This window comes from Miscanthus floridulus, chromosome 8, assembly GCF_019320115.1.
Source record: "Miscanthus floridulus cultivar M001 chromosome 8, ASM1932011v1, whole genome shotgun sequence".
In the NCBI taxonomy this organism is placed as follows: domain Eukaryota; kingdom Viridiplantae; phylum Streptophyta; class Magnoliopsida; order Poales; family Poaceae; genus Miscanthus; species Miscanthus floridulus.
Window position 1 is genome coordinate 170,547,631 of NC_089587.1, and position 18,630 is coordinate 170,566,260.

General features: G+C 44.4%; 3 protein-coding genes and 1 long non-coding RNA gene across 4 annotated transcripts; 1 reads left to right on the plus strand and 3 right to left on the minus strand.

Moving 5' to 3' along the window:
- Positions 1-688: 688 nt before the first annotated feature.
- Positions 689-1,844, minus strand: LOC136473977 (uncharacterized). Its single transcript, XR_010762819.1, has 3 exons — positions 1,774-1,844; positions 1,250-1,574; positions 689-1,019 (listed from the first exon to the last, which is right to left on the minus strand). It is a non-coding gene; the product is annotated as an uncharacterized lncRNA (long non-coding RNA).
- On the plus strand, positions 1,714-5,006 carry LOC136473976 (probable nucleoside diphosphate kinase 5). The gene is made up of 5 exons (XM_066471594.1): positions 1,714-1,899; positions 2,383-2,607; positions 4,038-4,145; positions 4,265-4,374; positions 4,457-5,006. Exons 1-5 carry the CDS (start codon positions 1,820-1,822, stop codon positions 4,480-4,482), a joined length of 549 nt encoding a protein of 182 aa, XP_066327691.1. The 5' UTR covers positions 1,714-1,819; the 3' UTR covers positions 4,483-5,006.
- A 1,070-nt stretch (positions 5,007-6,076) lies between these two features.
- On the minus strand, positions 6,077-7,636 carry LOC136473978 (uncharacterized). The gene is made up of 3 exons (XM_066471595.1): positions 7,125-7,636; positions 6,893-7,011; positions 6,077-6,799 (listed from the first exon to the last, which is right to left on the minus strand). Exons 1-3 carry the CDS (start codon positions 7,495-7,497, stop codon positions 6,647-6,649), a joined length of 645 nt encoding a protein of 214 aa, XP_066327692.1. The 5' UTR covers positions 7,498-7,636; the 3' UTR covers positions 6,077-6,646.
- LOC136470169 (uncharacterized) lies at positions 7,556-8,556 on the minus strand. Its single transcript, XM_066468107.1, has 2 exons — positions 7,767-8,556; positions 7,556-7,584 (listed from the first exon to the last, which is right to left on the minus strand). Exons 1-2 carry the CDS (start codon positions 8,554-8,556, stop codon positions 7,556-7,558), a joined length of 819 nt encoding a protein of 272 aa, XP_066324204.1.
- Between the last annotated feature and the right edge of the window lie 10,074 nt (positions 8,557-18,630).

Consider the following 18,630-nt stretch of genomic DNA (forward strand, 5'->3'; position numbering starts at 1 on the left):
AATTAGGCTAACAAGAGGGTAAAGACACTAATGACAACCATCTATACATCCTGAAAATTGCAATGTTCAGTTACTTAATTTTGATCGTTTCTTTTCAGCCGCTTGGCATTCTTGATGGGAGAAGGCACAGATGGCCATCCTACTGATGGGTCACCCAGCATCACTCAAGGAACACCAAGAAAGAAGAGATCAACATCGAAGAAGTTGGTCCCAAGAAAAATGAAAAAAATCTGAGAACCCATGTCATCTGAACCATCTGTTTGTTAACATGTGTCTTGTATGAGTCTGAGAACCTGTGTCATTTGAACCTGTGCCAGCTTACTGGGTCTTGTATGTGTTTGTGAACCTAGGTGAAATACAGTTAGCTGTGGACTATGCAGATGGTTTCTTTGTTGGTATTTGATCATTCTTCATTCTCTACTGTAGCACCAACTTGTTTCAGTGATTTTGAAACTGTGCATAATTTTCTTATATTCTCTTTAAGCATTTATTGCTTTCCAATTTTAAAAGCATGAACGAAGGCATGCTTGCGAAAAAAATAATTTTAACTTATATGCCATTTAATCGAGGTATACAAATTGTGGAAGTTCTAGTACAGTAACCTGGTGAATCTCCACTCTTTTTTTGTTTGAAATCATGTTGCTTATTCACATGGTGCCATTTCAGAAGAAAGTACTTTATGTCAATTAAGAACATAACATGTTATTTTCATTGATTCATTGGCACAACTGATACATTTTGATAACAAGTACACAAGATTCCCCTACTCTCGACAATTGCATACACAATGCTAACTAACACAAGTCCACAAACAAGAAGCAAACATTTCAGCAGCATTACTATCTCCCTAAGCTGCTTAACTTGTTCTTCCTGGCTTGATTCTCCACAGTTCAACTTGTTTTCGACAATTCAGACTTGCTGCGGCAACGTTGATAATCTGGAGGCACCAATTTATTGGCAACCAAGTATTGCTCATATCCTTCTTCCCACTCTCAAAATGGACAACCAGCACCTTCCCTCTGTCGCCAAATAAACGAAACCCAATCAATTCGACTCAATGAACAAATCATACAAAATTTGCAGCTAACTGTTCTCCTCGTTAGAGTTGGACAAACGTAGAACTGACGGCCATAGTTCTTCTCCGTCTTCGCTGTACAGGCCTTGAGAAACCGGATCTTACATTCCTTGCAATCATCAAGAGGGAGTTCATTGTTTGAAATTCTTCAGCTTCGCGGTATTGTGTACTTACTGTTCTCCATGGCTGGCCTTGGGGGCGTCGCTGCCGTGCTGTACTCCATGGCCGGCGTGGAGGCGCTGCATTCGTGCGGCCAAGGCGAGCTAGGGCCGGCCATGGCGAGCGGGCGACGCTGGGCGTTGGGGCGTGGGGAGGCGGCCGGGCGTGGGGAGGCAGGCGGGCGTGGGAGAGCTGGCCGTGGAGGGGCTCACGCGTGGGTGAGAGGGGCTCGCCGTGGGTGGGCTGCGGCGCTGCCGTGGGGGCGGAGAAGAAGCCGCTCGAAGTCGAAGAAGAAGTGCTCGATCCGTTTTGTGCGAGCCCGTTCCGTCCGAGCATGCGCCTGTGAAAGGAACAAAGGGCAGGGGCAAATGAGTCACAAAATTTCGTTTCTGAGAGTCCCGACGGCATCGCAGGTGGGTCGCGCTTCCAAGCTAGAGAAGTTCCGTTGCGGATGGCCTATCACCGAAGTCCACTTCCCATGGTCTATTTTCAAAAAGCTCGGCTGAACCAGAACACTTGAGCAGAGCAAGGCTTCAGACCGGGGAAGCGCACCGCCGGCTCCCTGTCTCCCCCGCGCCGCCGCGGATGGCCGGAGCCACCACGCCAGCATCAGGCGCCCTCGTCAGGCTCTGCCTACCTCCACTCCTCCTCCTCTTTCTCTACGGGTGAGCCGCTTGTTTTGTTTCTTTCTACCAGCACTCGTGCGCAGCTGCGCTGCTGAACTTTGGACTTTTGGGCTCCCTGCTATTGCTTCCAGTGCAGTCCAGCCTGCAGAACTAGGATGCTTCTCGACCTTTCTTTGCCCAAGAAATGTTAGATTTGCTAGACTAGGATGCTTGCTTCGGAACATCTGAGCAAGGTTTCGGCCTGCCAATCCTTAATTTGGGCCCTTTGGTCATAATCAACAACAAGCATGCCTATTTGCCCGTGGACCTAACTATGCACAGTGATTCTTCAATCGAGTTGACGTACATAATTCATAATTCTAGATCAATCAAAGTAGATCTTATTTGAGGGCCGCTTTTTGGGGTGCGTTGTATGCTGTGGCTGAACAAGCCTACAAGGCTGCAAGACTTGTGTAAGCTGAGACTCTGATGCATAGGCTTGCAAGTGAAGTGATGTTGGATTTTGGAATGTTATCAATTCAGGTGCTGCAGATGTGGGGCTGTCGAGAGGGAGAGAACCCTTGCCATGATCAAGCCGGATGGTTTGTCAGGTAAGTACACCGAAAAAATCAAAGCGGCCATCTTGGATTCTGGATTTCATATCGTCAAAGAGACCGAGGTCCAGCTTGATGCTGAGAGGGCATCTCTCTTCTATGCGGAGCATTCCCAGAGAAGCTTCTTTGACAGCCTCGTCAAGTATATAACAAGGTATTATTGTTGCTTGAAAGACTCATGCCTCTTATGTTTCTTGCATATAATGCTTCATTTAGTCTATGCTGCAGCCTCCAGTCGTCTAGAACCTGTACTCTGTTGCTTGTGTTGTCTTCAGTTGTTCTTAATGTAGGTGGCAGGATGCTGATTTGTACACCTCTTGGCACCAAACCTTTAGCTAAATTGATCTTTGGTAGCTATCGCTTTAAAAATCAATAGCAATTTCTGAGATATGAACACGTCAAGCTAATTGTTATTCTATTTGTATGTGCCATTATTCCATTAATACTTATGTGGCGAAGCTGCAATCTTTAGGTTAACAGGGAATTGCTATTTTTTTTTGATCAAGGAGATTCATTCATCATGGGGGAGCAAAGTTACAATCTGAGGACAGCAGGTTCGAAACACTAGCTGGGGCATAGGACCACCACCCAACTCGCGTGTCGCCTGTGACCTTTTTGGCTAAAGCATGAGCTAGCTTATTACAAGATCGACAAACGAAAGAAAATTTAAAATCTTGGAAAAGAGTGCTCAGCTCCCTAATCTCCTTGATGGTCGAGACCACACTGGATCTTTGATTCACACCAGCTTGCCATAGTTTCACTATTTCCTGACAGTCGGTTTCAAGCCAAACCTTCTGAATCCCTGTCTGAAGCGCCAATGCTAGGCCATCCCGGCATGCCAACGCCTCCATGCTTAGAGCATCCAGGCAGTGGTTGTACCACTTCGCGCCGCCTCTAAGAAAGTCTCCAGTGTCATTGCGTAGCACAGCACCTGTTGCTCCTTGCCCTTGTTGTTCATAGAAGGCTCCATCAGTGTTACATTTAACCCATCCCGATGGCGGCTTCTCCCATCTCATTTGAGCAACTTCAACGAGCTTCGGTGTCTGCTGAACCTGAACCTGACCGAGATCAAATGCTAGGTCAATTGCCCACTGAACCGCTGCACGGATTGGTGGCGGTTGCTCACCGTGTCTTCTCTTGTTCCACTACATCCAAAGCGAGTACATACCAATTATAATCGTTGCTTGGCTTCGCTCTGAACCAGCCCTCCCCTCAGTCAGGTCGTGTGCCCAGGTTTCAGGATGTAACAGCAGGAGTTTGATACCTGTATCAGCACTAATCTGAGTCCAGAAAGCTTCAGCGATCGTGCAGTCAACCAGCACATGCCTGATGGATTCTGAATCTGATCCACACACTTCGCAATGCGCTGTTGGCTCAATATGTCTGCGATATTGAAGTGAGGTGTTTTAAACTTAGCCACAGTTGACTAGTCAGCACGCTATATCTGAATCTTCATTGACCCTTTTATTCCCGGGATTGCAAATTCTGTTCAGTTTAACTTGTACATTTGCATTAGGCACTTCGAGGCTAACATTGACATTAACAGTTTGTAACATGACTTTTTATGTTTGTGTTCATCTTTAGTGGTCCAGTTCTCGCTATGGTTCTGGAAAGACATGATGCCATTGCGCAATGGAGAGCTTTGATTGGACCAACTGATGCAAGAAAGGCCAAAACCTCTCATCCAGACAGGTTAAAAACTATAGATTTTTTCCTTTGACCAGTTATGGGCTTGTATACATTTTTTTTATTGCATTACTGTATTCATTTTTCTTTTTTGTGGTCACCAACAGTATTCTTTGTCATTTCAGCATTAGAGCAATGTGTGGGCTGGACTCAGAGAAAAATTGCGTGCACGGTTCGGATTCACCAGAATCTGCAGCCAGAGAGATCTCATTTTTCTTTGGAGAAGCTGATTCTGGTTGGTTCCTTCACTACTTGTTTCAACGGAAGTGTAAAGATCGTGCCATAAAATTTTCTGACCTTAATTTTTTATAATGCAGTAACTGTGGAACATGATGAGTTTTAGACTGGTATCAGTCAAGTCAGCAAACTGAATTTTGATGTGTGTTTGAACTCTTAGTTGATGAATCCTTAGGTGCATCAGTTGAGGGCTTGACACGACATGATGACAACCTAGCTAGTGTGGCTTCATATACAGAGTTCTCAGAGACTGATCTGCAGATTGTGATTGCTAAGGATGGCTGAGGCCTAGCCGCCTAGTGGTCTAGCATTCCTAAGCTTCTACTTACTTAAGCGATACTCTCCAAGTAATTCTGTGTAACGAAACCTATATTTGATTGCACTGGCACAGCACACAAGTAGCTCTTTGCAATTGATGATGGACAGTCTTGTTTACCAGAAACTGTCACTTGGCAGTCCTTCAAGAATGCAAGTTGAGAAACAGTAGAATCCATGAAATGGGGAGAAGAGAACTGCCAATTTGTCCAAGAGCCGAATGCTTAGGATCAGGAATTTGTTCTGACATAGTTATCCAAAGTTTGTGAGTCGTGGACGCCAACGTTGTAGTTATCACTTCCAATCTCCAAGAAATTAAGCTTAGTGAGTGCAAGCTGACAAATTTGCTTCTTTTTTTTTTATTATTTTGGCAAGGAGATAAATTTGCTTGTGGTCTGTTTAATTCATCATGCAGTTTCATTTACTTTGGTGCGCAGTGGCCAGTGGCAATATTGTCCGGCTCATCGGACAACGTGGGAGAGTATCAACTCTATTTCTAATGTTCGTCATGCTTCTTTTAATCTTCCTGCAATGCGAGCAAAACCATTTGTTGGACCTCTCATCCTAGGAAACAGAGTTTAAAAGGACTCCGGTTCCTGAGTGCTTCACATGTGAAGCCATTTTTCTTGCTATCACCGTGTGGTTGGGCTTCAGTAAGAATCGGAGCCAAAGGTGCTCTAAGAGCCCTGTCAAATGAGGTCTTAGTTGTAGATTTAGTATACTCTAGCTTTCATGCAGAGCAAAGCGACCTTACGTTCGTGGCACTGACAGGTAGCTGTTTCCCACCGAAGCCGGAAGTTTTTGTTGTCGTCGGACTAGCAAGCTTCATCTAACAAATTCTTGTGCACTAATTTAATTAATTACCGTGTGTTGTAGCACAGAGCCACCGGAGCCACAGATAACGCTGCCAAACATGGCCGATGTCCCCATTTGCCGAGAGGTTGCGAAGACGAGTTGTCGGGAATTTATTGTGCCTGTAAACACGCATGTTCTGACTATGAATTGTGCGCTTTCAGAGAGGAATTAGCAAATGCTTGTCGCAGAATCACGCAAGCGGCCCAATTTAAATGAGGAATTAGCAAATTCTTGTCACAAAATCACGCAAGCAGCACATGCATGCGTGCTTTGGTGAAACGACGCTGTCAGGTGTGGCATTCAGGCATTAAAATGGCACACATGCAGCCTGCAAGACTGAAAAGGAAGGTTCGGTAGCGCGGCTTTGGTCCATGATTGGAGTCAGAGCAGGTAGCACCTACGTATAGGCATCACTACCAATGTTTTAAAGGCGGTAAGGCGAGGCGAGGCGAGACGAGCGACCCCCTTTCAGTCGCCATATAGACAATTTAATATATAACACCAATAAAAATTCAGATGACAATCCAACCTTAATATAGCCAATTATAAGCATAATATGTAGTGCTATTAGAGTTCTAGGGCACCACATAAAGTAGCAAGTAGCAAATATGAAATGTTTCATCTCTTAGTAGCCATAAACTAGTCTCTAATGGCATATATAACTTAATTAGTAGTGCTGCTAGTGCAGCACATACTTAATTAGTAGTGCTGCTAGTGCAGCACATATATTAGCTTACAAAAGAGGAAATCTTTAATCTCTAATCTCTCAAGTCTCAATAGCCATCATCAAACTCTCCAGCAACGTTGGCTGCCTCATTGTCTTCTCCAATTTCATTGGCATCATTTGGATCATCCTCACAATCTGTCACATCTGCATCATCAAATGGATCTGGATTTTCTTCATTATCTGAACCCAACTCAGCTTCATCCACCATAGGTGCAAAATTTCTTGCACGCCTGTGGGCTGCTCTTGGAAAGTTCCGGCCTTGAAGTGATTGTGATGCTCCAACAGCTTCATCAACAAGGTTCCAAGTAAGGTCACACTCACACCCACGAGTACCTTGAGGGGGTACATGCAATGAGTCAGCCCACTCATTGTTTCAATCAAAGTCCTCAATAACCAAAGGATCAAAGTTTTTTCCCTTGTTCTGGCGTAACTTTTGGAACCTAGATTTCATCTTCCGGTTGTAGGAAACAAAGACAATAGAATTCAGCCTCTTATGCAACAATCGGTTCCTTTTCTTTGTGTGGATCTACAAAACCAGAAACACAATTGCAACCAAAAAATGAATAAACTGCTTGCTGAAATATTGGTAAGGGCAGCAAGCAAATGAGGAAATACTCACAGATTCAAATTTGCTCCAATTTCGCTCACAGCCAGATGATGAAGCACAAAGACTAACCACACACCTTGCAAACCTTTGTAGCTCAATAGCACGGCCACCATAGGAACGCCACCAATCAACTAGAGCAAACAAATGAAACAATATGTTAGGAGCTAGGACCAAAAAATGCTAGCCGGAATCGAATTGATGTGATGTACACTTGCTGAAATTAAAATGGAAATGAAACACTTACGAGGACTCATTGACTCAAGGTTTTGAATGGCCATCTTATTTGAAAAAGCATCTCCTCTAAGATATTCATAATCCATGGCTTGAGCATTGATCTTGCTTCTAGTTTCCTCATCCTCCACCATTCTTGAAAGCACATCAAGAAAGCAACCTCTTAGCTGTCCAACAGTTGCATCATCATCCTTTTTTACGAGAGGATGTAGCTTCCCTGGGTTCAAGTATAGTGCAGCCCCATATAATGGATGATCCATTTGTTTCTCCCAACGTCGCTCAATTATTCCCATAATCTTCTTGAGCAAAGATTTCTTGGATTGGATAGCAAAGCTTTGATTGATCCTCTCCTTTGCATGGTTCATTAGAGCTTGAACATCTGGCATTGCTGGCTTCTCATCTCCATCAACCACCCTAAGCACAATAAGGAGTGGGGCTGAAGCTCTAAGGCAATCTTCCACTGAATTCCAAAACTGTGTAGAGAGCACAATGTCATGCACATCTAGACCAGCCTTAGTTTTTGCCAATTTGTTCCCAGTCCATGCTTTGCTAACCATTAAAGACTTCAAAGCATCCTTGTGCTTGTACAAGCTCTTCAAAGTAAAAAAAGTCATTGCAAAACATGTGGCTGCTGGCCTCACAAGGTCAGCCCCACCTGTTTTCTCCCTCATGGCACTAAGGATCCTCCCATGTCTATAGATGAAAGTTGTCACACGCCTTGCACGTGTAATAGGTTTCTTGAATTCCGACAAGTTCCCTATATCTTCTAACATGAGATCCAAGCAATGCGCAGCACATGGACTCCAAAATATTGTAGGAATCCTGTCCATGAGAATCTTGCCTACAGCCTTGAAGTTAGCACCATTATCTGTGACAACTTGAACAACCTTGTCCTTCCCAATCTCCTCAACCTTCTTCTCTAGCAAACCAGCAAGCATGTATGCATCATGTACTTCACTTGATGCATCAATGGACTCCAAGAAGTAAGTCCCCTCTGGGCTGTTTACAAGGAAGTTAATTAAGTGGCGTCCCCTCCTATCAGACCATCCATCAGACATGAGTATGCAGCCATAATGTTTCCATGCTCTCTCATGCTCCTCTCTCATGGTACTTGTTGACTTCACTGCTTCTTGAAGTAATGGGTCCCCAAGTTGATATGGTGTTGGAGGCTTGTACCCTGAACCATATTGTGTTGTGGCCTCAACTGCAATATGAAATTGCCTTGCTACTGCTGCATTAAAAGGTATGCCACATTCATAGAAGAACAAGGCCCATTGTGTATCCACATAATGCTTCTCTTCCTTGGTTTTTGTACTGGACACAATTGTGGGCTGATAAGACCCTGAAAGTCTCTCATCTACTATCTCTTCTGGTGTTTTTCGAAGCATCTCAACTACAGATTTGTTTGCCTTTCCCTCTGGTTTAGTCTTGTTGCCAACAGCCATGAATTATAAGGATGCTTGCCTCTTTTTTGCTGCTGTCCCTGAACTAGGCTGTACCGTAGCAGCAGCCTCATTTGCAGGAGCCTCATTTGCTGCCACCTCCACCACCTCATCATCTAGAACCAATGGTCTTTTCCTCTTGTTTGCATCCAAGTAAGCTGCCATCTCCCTCCTAACTTCAGTGTTGACACCTGAACATAGTTTTGCATCTCCATAACCTCCTGCCAAATGTTGCTTCAACCTTTTAATCCCTCCATGAACTGAGCCGCCACATAAGGTGCATGCCACCTCATCTTTGTTTTGTAGGTTCGGCCAATAGCCAAACCTCCACACTGGATCTTTTGACCTTTGCGGCTTCCGGGCTGGATTATTCTTGGGATCATATCCGCTGACGATTGATGGTGGACTTGACATGGTTCCTGCTGTATAATTTTTATAAACCAAATGAGTTCAGAGTTCAGACTTTAGAGAATGGCAAAGTGTAGGAATCAGTAAACTACCAATTTAATTATCTACTAGCAGTCTAGCATAGAGCACAAACAGAGCAGCAGCAACTAAAATAGAGCACAGAGCAAGAGCACCCTCCAGCCTAATAAACAAATCAAATTAGCATAAAAGGCAGTGCAATTAGCATATAAAACATAGCAACAACAACTAATGTACTACTCCATTTAGCATCTATAAATCAAAGCACAAGTAGACAAAGCAACGACTATACCCATGTGCTATCTACTCTGAGTAGGGGACAGCCGCATGCAAGCTTCAGCCTTTCTAAAAGCAAACAAAGTAGGGGACAGCAGCACATGCCACATGCAAGCTTTGAACCTTTTTAAGAGAAACAGAGAGAGAGAGAGAGAGGAGGCGAGGGATACCTAGTCCAATGGAGGGCTGGCATGAAGGTTGAGCGGAGCTAGGCACCGGTGAAGCCATCCTAGGTCCGCAGAAGAAGCTGGTCATTCGGGCCCTTCTGGTTCATGCGGACGGACGCATGGGTCCGCATAGAGGAAGCGGAAGACGGGCAAGTGGACGTGCGCGGGAGGACTCGTGGCTCTGAGCAGACTTCCAAGCAGACGCACGCGAGAGGACGAGCGGGACCTGGCCGTGAGTGGGGAAGAAACTATAGCAGGGTCTGCCTCTCCCTCTCTCTTCTCAATCCCCTATCTCTCACAATCCCTCTCTATTCCCGCGCAATTTCCTCTACGCACGCGCGCAGGAAACGACGAAAGGCGGGAGAAGTCCCACACGGGAGCGATTTCCCACCTTGGGTCCCTTCCCTTTTTCGTGCGTGGCTGCTCATGAGTATGGCGACCACCTCAGGCCGGTTGGTGACGCCCTAGACGCCTAACGCGAAAGGCGAACGCCTTAGACGCTGAGGCGGACGCCATATGGTTCCTGGCTAGGCGACCCCCGATGCCCAGACATTTTCGTCGCCTGGACGCCTAGTCGTCGCCTAGGCGACGCCTTTAAAACATTGAATACTACAGAGCAAGACCCAAGTCTTTGGCGGTTGGGGGCAGGATTGAGATGGGACGCCGCCACGCCGGCGGCCGAAATCGGCACTTCGAGGCCCCAGCATGCATGTTGCCGCTAGCTCGCGTCCTAGTAGTCTCCTAGAGATGTAGATGGGCTAATACTGGTTTGTTGTGAGGGAGAAATACTGTACCATGGTCTATAAGCCGGGCTGATAAGTTGGGATGCAGAATGCTCTTGGTCATGGGCGCAATAATGCAGATAGGCTAGATCAGATGAGCATGATAGACACATGGAATCGTATAAGGATCAGGCATGCATGGCCATATACGAGTATGATCACAGTTCATAAAGCCCATGTGCATGCACGGCTCTCGAGCTGCCGTCCGCTGATGAACGCCGTGAAACACAGAGGTGGTGCCTCGTCATTGCAGTTAGTTACCGTACCTGGATTCTGGAGCTTAAAACCCATGCCGGTAGCATGTTGAGGGGATCCGTGATTTCACAGATTATGCGTGGTGCTAAGGCCTATCTCCAACAACAATACCCAAAATACAAAACTGTTATGAACTAGCCGTTGGGTCTCTCTTTGTATTGGACTATGGGCGTGAGTAGTAGGTGTGTTGGGCCGTCGGCACAGTTGTGCCAGACCAGCGTGCTTATAAGTTGGAAGCCGCGCGTCGTCTCAACTCAATCATCGAACTGGAATTCTATAACCGTTCCCAACTAATCCGGACAGCTCCCACGGACTCCGACCGTGTTCTTCCCCTCCCAATCCCGTGCTTGCTGTTCCCATTCTATGATTATGATTCCAGGTACCTATCTAGGCTAGCCAGATCATAACAAAGACCCATTCGTTCTTTGGTTAGTGCTATAGGCAAATGGTTCAATACATATTCGATATCTTCTCCTACAACAGGACCCAAAAGAAAATCCTTTCTACAAATGGGTTTTCAGGAGAGATGATGCTCATATTTGGGTTGTGCCTCTTAGGCAACCCAAAATAGGTCTCCTGTATAGGTACTCTGTTGGAGGCTGATTTTGGGTCTCTTGCTATTCATTTTAGGTTTGGATGTCCATATGTGTCACTTGTTGGAGACAGTCTAACGACAGCCACACACTGTGGTTTGTGGGTGAAAGTGCATTTGCCCCCAATGTGGGTTTTGGGTGTATTGATGACATCCAAATTATGGACTAATGTGATCTTAATGAGATATGTCACAGCTATTAGTCCCATGAAAGATTCAAAGAGTTGATAAAGATGAAATAGTATCCCTCAATTCTTAAAGTTGTAAAGGCGGATGAACATAAAACGCTCTCCAAAGGTTTTATTTTTGTTTTTGAGTTTAGGATCCGCCGCACTATAAAGAGGGATGCAAACTTAGTTGGTCTGAGAAAGATAGAGTGCTCAAGCATAAAAATAAAATCAAAAGAGATACACTCTAGCACTCCACGAGCACGTAAAATATTTTTCTATGACTATCGGTGTCGGAAGTCCCAACGTAAGCTGGAACTCCCGACCATCGGAAGTCACGACTCATGCTGGAAGTTCTGACTCCTAGTCACTTAGCCTACGCGGTGACTGTGGACATTGGAAGTCCCGACGTGAGTCGAAACTCCCGACAGTCAGAAGTCCCGACCCAAGCCGGGAGTCCTGACACCTATGGCTCTGCTGGCCGGCTGTCTGCGCCAGTCGGAAGTCCCGGCCCTTGTCGAGAGTCCTGACACCTGGGGCTTTGCTGGTTGACTGATTGCGCATGTCAGAAGTCTCGACGTACGTCGGGAGTCCCGACCGTTGGAAGTCCCGACGTTTGTCGGGAGTTCCGACATTGACTTCCTTGTGCGGACTTTCAACCCTGCGTGAATAGTGTTTTCTGTTAACATCGGAAGTCCCAAGATCTGTGTCAGAACTTCCGTCGTAGATCTAAACGGTTAGATTTCTACTAAGAGTGTAAATAGCCCTTTCTTCACGTTTAACCGTTACGGACTCATTCACAGCTGACCCAACTTCATCCCAACAGCTCCCAAGCAAGAAAGGCACCCCTCTCCTCCCTTCTTTGCTCCAATCTTCGATTCCCTTAGAGTTTTGAGTGAAAGAAGAGTGGATTAAGTGAGAGAATCACTTTGGCAAGCTTGAGCACTTGATTTCTTCATTAAGCCGGTTGGTTTTGCGTCTATTACTCTTGGGGCTTTGCCCCTAGCCAGCTAGGCATTGCCCAAGAGCTTCCATCTTATGGAAGAGCCTTGGAAAATTTGTATTACCCTTTGATTTCTTAGTGGAAATTTGGGATACTTTGAAAGTGTTATTTGAAGGAGATAAAAGTGTGAGAAAAGGCAACATTGAGTTACTTCATGGTGAATTGGAAAGATTTGTGTTCTTGCAAAATGAAACAACACAATCCATGTTTGATAGACTCATGGCATTGGTCAACCGCATACGAGCTCTTGGAAGCATCGAATGGGATGACAACAAGGTTGCTAGAAAGATGTTGAGAACCTATAGAGCCAAGAACAACATGCTAGCGTCCATAATCATGGAAAGGCCCGGTTATGATGAGATGACACCCTAAGAAGTTCTTTCAAAACTCAAGCATCATGAGTGTCTAGATGAAGATGCAATCAATGCTCACAATCAAAATCCTAATGCAATGGGATACAATAAGAGTGCAGCCCTTAAAGCAACTCAACAACATGAAGGTCAAGGTTTAAGTCAAGAGAAGAAGAAGAAAGTGAAGGATGATTTCTCAAGTGAAGAAGAAGATTTCAATGCGGAGGTTGCATTTGTGATTAGAAATCTTAGAAAGTTTATGAAGAAGAAGAGCAACCACAAGACCTATGGTGATGGAAAGAGAAGGTTCAAAAAGAGATTTTTGCTATGGATGTGGTCAAACCGGTCACTTCATAGCTGATTGTCCTAATGAGAAGAAGAAGCACAAGCATGACAAGGATGAAGACAAGAAGAACAAAGGCAAGAAGAGAGGTGAAGCTCATCTTGGGGAAGAATGGAAGTCAAATGATAGTGACTCAAGTGATGATGAGAAGAAGAAGAAGGGAGCCGCAAACATCGCCATCCACCACTCTTCTTCACCGACCATGATCTTCCCCGACTTAACTTCACCACCAAAACTCTTCCCCAACCTATCTTCACCACTGAAGCTCTTCTCCAACCTCATCGACAACAACTACTACACTCCAACTTGCCTCATGGCAAAAGGCGAGAAGGTACATGTTACACCCGATCCCTCTAGTGATGAGTATGATAGTTGTGATAAGAACATAGAAGAAATTGAAGCAACCATGATAAAGAAATTTGGTAAAAAGGCCTTCACTAAAATAAAAATGCTAATGAAGAAATTAGAGAAGAGGGATAGATGCTTAGAGTTGCAAGGAGATATAATCACTCAAGAGAGAGAGAGAGAGAAACCTTGCACTTGATGTATCTATCGCCGAGGAAAAGATGAATGTTGAGAAGTTAACCGTAGAATTGTCTTTAGCCAATGACTCAATTGGGAAATTGACTAAGAAACATTCCTCGGTTAATGATCAAGTAGCTAGCCTCAAGAATGAGAAGAGTATAGCTCAAGAAAGCCTCACATGCTTGGAAGAAAAATACCAAAATCTTGAGCTAAACTATAGTACTCTTTGAGCTAGCACTTCAACTTCTCTTAAGGCAACCGAAGACTCTAATGTCTCCACTAGCAATGGTTGTGAAAGATGCTATAAAATTGATGTGAATGCATATACAACTAACCTTGTTGAGTTAGAGAAGAAAGACAAGGAGGTTCATAGGTTGAAGATGATCTTGAAGAATGGGTGCAAGTGTCAAGAGCAATCCAACAAGACTATATACAATTCATCAAAGCACCCATCAATCAAGGAAGGCATTGGCTACAATAGGTATGATGGAAAGATCAATGGAAGGAACATGATCAATGGTGTGCCTTGTGTGAAGTTCAACAAGGGCGTTGCTCTTGATGAGCTTATATGCAAGGCCAACAACAAGGTCTGCATTCCAAAGATCTGACCTACAAGTGACAAGATAAGACAATCAAGATGAAGCAATCCGAGGACCCCAAGCCACAAGCACCACTTCCATGGTGCTATGCTAGTGACTATATGTGTTGTTGGGGCAAGGATAGCAAGATTGTGGTTAAGTATGTTGGTGCCTAAAAGAGAAAGGAAATCATGAGAAGTGTTTGGGTGCTCAAGTTTTATGTGACTAACCCCCTAGGACCCAAATCTTTTTGGGTACCTAAAACAAAAGCTTAATTTGTCTTTGTAGGAATATTCCTCCGGTGGAACAAGTTGGGTGATGGATAGTGGATGCACCAATCATATGACCGGAGAGAAGAACATGTTCATGTCATTCCAACCAAGTCATGATCAAAGTGGGAATATTGTGTTTGGTGACAATGGAAAAGGAGAAGTTCTCGGTTTGGGTAAAATTGCTATATCAAATGATAATTCCATTTCAAATGTTTTACTTGTGAATTCGTCGAGATACAATTTGTTGTCTGTCTCACAACTTTGTGAGATGGGTTACAATTATCTCTTTATGAATAAGGGTGTGGAAGTCTATAGAAGGGAGGATTACTCTATTACATTTATGGGTCATTTAAAAGGGAAACTCTATCTAGTTGATTTCACATCAAATAGAGTAAATCCTGAGACTTGTTTAATGGCAAAATCTAGCATGAGTTGGTTATGGCATCGCCGACTTGCCCATGTTGGGATGAGGAACTTGGCCAAACTTTAAAAAGGTGAACACATCCTTGGACTAATAAATGTTTCTTTTGAGAAAGATAGGATTTGTAGCGCATGCCAAGCGGGAAAACAAGTTGGAGCTAAACATCCCGTCAAGAATGTTGTGACAACCAAAAGGCCATTGGAGTTGCTTCACATGGACATATTTAGACCCATTGCTTATATAAGCATTGGTGGTAACAAATATGGTTTCGTTATTGTTGATGATTATTCTCGTTTCACTTGGGTATTCTTTTTGCGTGAAAAGAGTGAAGTCCAAGGTATCTTTAAGAAGTTTGCAAGAAGAGCCCAAAATGAGTTTGATGTCAAAATGAAGAGAGTTAGAAGTGACAATGGGACAGAGTTCAAGAACACCAACATTGAAGAGTTTCTTGATGAAGAAGGAATCAAGCATGAGTTTTCGGTTCCACACACTCCACAACAAAATGGTGTTGTGGAAAGGAAGAACCGAACGCTCATAGAAGCCGCAAGAGCAATGTTGGATAAATACAAGACTCCAACCAACTATTGGGTGGAAGCGGTCAACATGGCATGCCATGCCATCGACCGCTTATATCTTCACAAGAAAAGAGAAAAGACCACCTACGAACTTCTAACCGGTAAAAAGCCTAAGGTGCACTACTTTAGAGTTTTTGGATCTAAGTGTTTAATACTTAATAAGAAATCCAAAAGCTCTAAGTTTGCACCAAAGGTTGATGAAGGTTTCATGTTTGGTTATGGTACTAATGAACATGGATATCGTGTTTTCAATAAAACCACCGGTTTGATTGAAATCGCGGTAGACATGACTTTTGATAAAACCAACGGCTCTTAAAAGGAGCAAGTCAATGTTGAGATTGTAGGTAATGAAGAAGCTACACACAAAGCAATCAAGAAGCTTGCCTTTGGTCAAGTAAAGCCCGTCGAAGATGAAGATGAAGACCATGTTGTGCATGATGATCTTGATCTAACCATTCATCATGTTTCATCCAATGAACATGGTGAAGCTTCCGCAACAAGAAATAATCAAGATGGGAGATCAAATGAAGCACAAGGTCATTCTCATGAAGATGGTGTCAACAATGAGCAAGCTCAACCTCAACTCAATAATGAAGAAAGATGTGAAGTCAATCCTCCACAAGCTCATGATTGTGATCCTCCAATCGATCATGACCATGATGATGATGATGATGGCCCATCCAATGATCAACTCAAGTGCCACATCCTAGAGTGCATCAATCCATTCAATAGGATCATCCCATTGATAATATATTGGGGAGCATTCAATGAGGGGTAATTACACATTCCCATTTAGCAAGTTTTTATGAACATTACTCGTTTGTTTCTCCTTTGGAACCTCGTAGGGTGGAAGAGGCACTTGATGATCTGGATTGGATGATAGCCATGCAAGAGGAGTTGAACAACTTCACTTGGAATGAAGTCTGGTCCTTGGTGGAAAGGCCCAAGCAAAATGTGATTGGAACCAAGTGGATCTTCCGCAACAAGCAAGATGAGCATGGCGTGGTAACAAGGAACAAGGCAAGGTTGGTGGCTCAAGGATTCACTCAAATCGAAGGCTTGGATTTTGGGGAGACCTATGCACCGGTGGCTAGGCTAGAATCAATTCACATTCTACTTGCCTATGCCGCTCATCATGATTTCAAGCTATATTAAATGGATGTGAAGAGTGCATTTCTCAACGGCCCCCTATCCTAGTTGGTGTATGTAGAGCAACCATCGGGCTTTGAAGACCCCAAGTATCCAAACCACGTCTACATGCTCGACAAGGCACTCTATGGGCTCAAACAAGCCCTTAGAGCTTGGTATGATTGCTTGAAGGATTTCCTACTCAAACAAGGTTTTGAGATAGGAAAGGCCGATGCTACTTTGTTTACTCGCAAAGTCAATAATGATATCTTTGTTTGCCAAATATATGTCGATGACATAATATTTGGTAGTACTAATGTGGCCTTTTGTGAAGAATTTAGTAGGATTATGACAAATAGGTTTGAGATGCCATGATGGGAGAGTTGAAGTTCTTCCTTGGATTTTAAATCAAGCAACTCAAGGATGGCACGTTCATAAGTCAAACCAAGTACACCAACAACATGTTGAAAAAGTTTAACTTGGACAAGGCCAAGCCCATCAAGACACCCATACCAACCAATGGACATCTTGATCTTGATTAAGGAGGAAAGGACATCGATCAAAAGGTATATCGCTCCATGATTGGATCCCTTCTTTACCTTTGTGCATCTAGGCCCAATATTATGCTTAGCGTGTGCATGTGTGTAAGATTTCAAGCTAATCCGAAAGAATGTCATTTGATGGCCGTTAAGAGAATTTTTTGGTATTTAGTGCACACTCCTAATCTTGGCTTGTGGTATCCTAAGGGCTCCACTTTTGAGTTACTTGGCTATTTCGATTCGGATTATGCTGGTTGCAAAGTAACCCAAAAGAGTACTACTAGGACTTGCCAATTTATTGGTCGATCCTTGGTGTCTTGGAGCTCTAAGAAGCAAAATTCCTGTTTCTTTGTCCACCACCGAAAGCCAAGTATGTGGCGGTCGGTGCATGCTGTGCCCAACTACTTTGGATGAAGCAAACCTTAAAGGACTTTGGATGTGAGTTAACTAAGATTCCACTTTTATGTGACAACGAGAGTGCCATTAAGTTGGCAAACAACCCTATAAACCACTCTTAAACAAAGCACATAGATATCCAGCATCATTTTTTGAGAGACCACGAAGCCAAAGGAGATATCGCCATTCACCATGTGAGCACCGAAAAAACAACTAGCCGATATCTTCACAAAGCCCCTAGATGAGTCAAGATTTTGTGCTTTGAGAAGTGAACTAAATATCATTGATTCTCATAACATGGTTTGATGTCTTGCACACACACTTTGTTTGATCTAGTTAGGAGAAAAGAATTAAGAAAATATTGTGTGACACTTTCAAAATCTATTTTATGATTTTCATGAGTGACTATTGCTTTGTGTTGATTGAATGAAATCTAGTCACTTGTGAAAATGTTAGTGTCCATCATATTTTTGCCCCACATGGTATAGTGAGTTCAAGTTGAGGTGTTTTTCAGTTTCCCTATGTCAGAAGTCCCAATGTAGGTTGGAACTCCCAACGACCGAAAGTCATGGCTCGCACTGGGACCCCTGCCGGAAGTTTTGGCCCCAGCGCCGGGAGTCCTGACGCAGATCTGGGTTTTGACCAAGCCGGGTCATTTGATCGCATCATTTATACCCAGCCCGGTCCATTTACTGTGGTTACTTTCTCTCCATCCCCACACTCCCATCGCCCTCCTTCTCCTCATGCCGCCCTCCACCCATGCGCCTCCTCGCGTCGCCCTCGCTCCTCCTCACACCGCCACGTTGCACCCTGCCCGCCCGCCCATGGCTCTGGCCTGCTCTAGGCCGCTAGGAGTTTCGGTCCCCTCCCTTCCGGTTGCGCTGCTGGGAGTCCTGCCAGCACTTCCATCCTCTCTGCCCCCTTCCACCACACGTGCTTCAATCTTCTTCCTCAGCTCGGTGGTGGGGATTTTGTTCATGGTGGTGCTAGGGCTCGTCAATTCATTCATGGTCTATGGATTTCATCTTTCTCTATCCTCTTTCCTTGATTCAAGGTACTACCATGGCGCCCTAACCCTAATGCAATGTATCTTGTGATTTGCCTCTATTCTTTCTCCCTCTCTACTCCTCTGTCTTCCTTGTATGAATGTGTGTCGCGATTTGAAGCCCCATGAATGGGATGATCACCATGTGCCTCGGAAGTCCTAGCGACCATCGGAGGTTCCGACCATTAGAACTCCCAACGCCGGCCGGAACTACCAGCTGTCGGAACTCCGAGCACC

Coding starts and splice junctions, on each gene's coding strand:
- LOC136473976 (XM_066471594.1), top strand. CDS start 1,820: ATGGCCGGAGCCACCACGCCAGCATCAGGCGCCCTCGTCAGGCTCTGC. Junction 2,608..4,037: donor CTCGTCAAGTATATAACAAG/GTATTATTGTTG, acceptor GTTCATCTTTAG/TGGTCCAGTTCTCGCTATGG. Junction 4,375..4,456: donor CTTTGGAGAAGCTGATTCTG/GTTGGTTCCTTC, acceptor TTTATAATGCAG/TAACTGTGGAACATGATGAG.
- LOC136473978 (XM_066471595.1), bottom strand. CDS start 7,497: ATGCCAGATGTTCAAGCTCTAATGAACCATGCAAAGGAGAGGATCAAT. Junction 7,012..7,124: donor CCTTGAGTCAATGAGTCCTC/GTAAGTGTTTCA, acceptor TGTTTGCTCTAG/TTGATTGGTGGCGTTCCTAT. Junction 6,800..6,892: donor ATTGGAGCAAATTTGAATCT/GTGAGTATTTCC, acceptor CTGGTTTTGTAG/ATCCACACAAAGAAAAGGAA.
- LOC136470169 (XM_066468107.1), bottom strand. CDS start 8,556: ATGGCTGTTGGCAACAAGACTAAACCAGAGGGAAAGGCAAACAAATCT. Junction 7,585..7,766: donor TGCCATGAGGGAGAAAACAG/GTGGGGCTGACC, acceptor CTCTCTACACAG/TTTTGGAATTCAGTGGAAGA.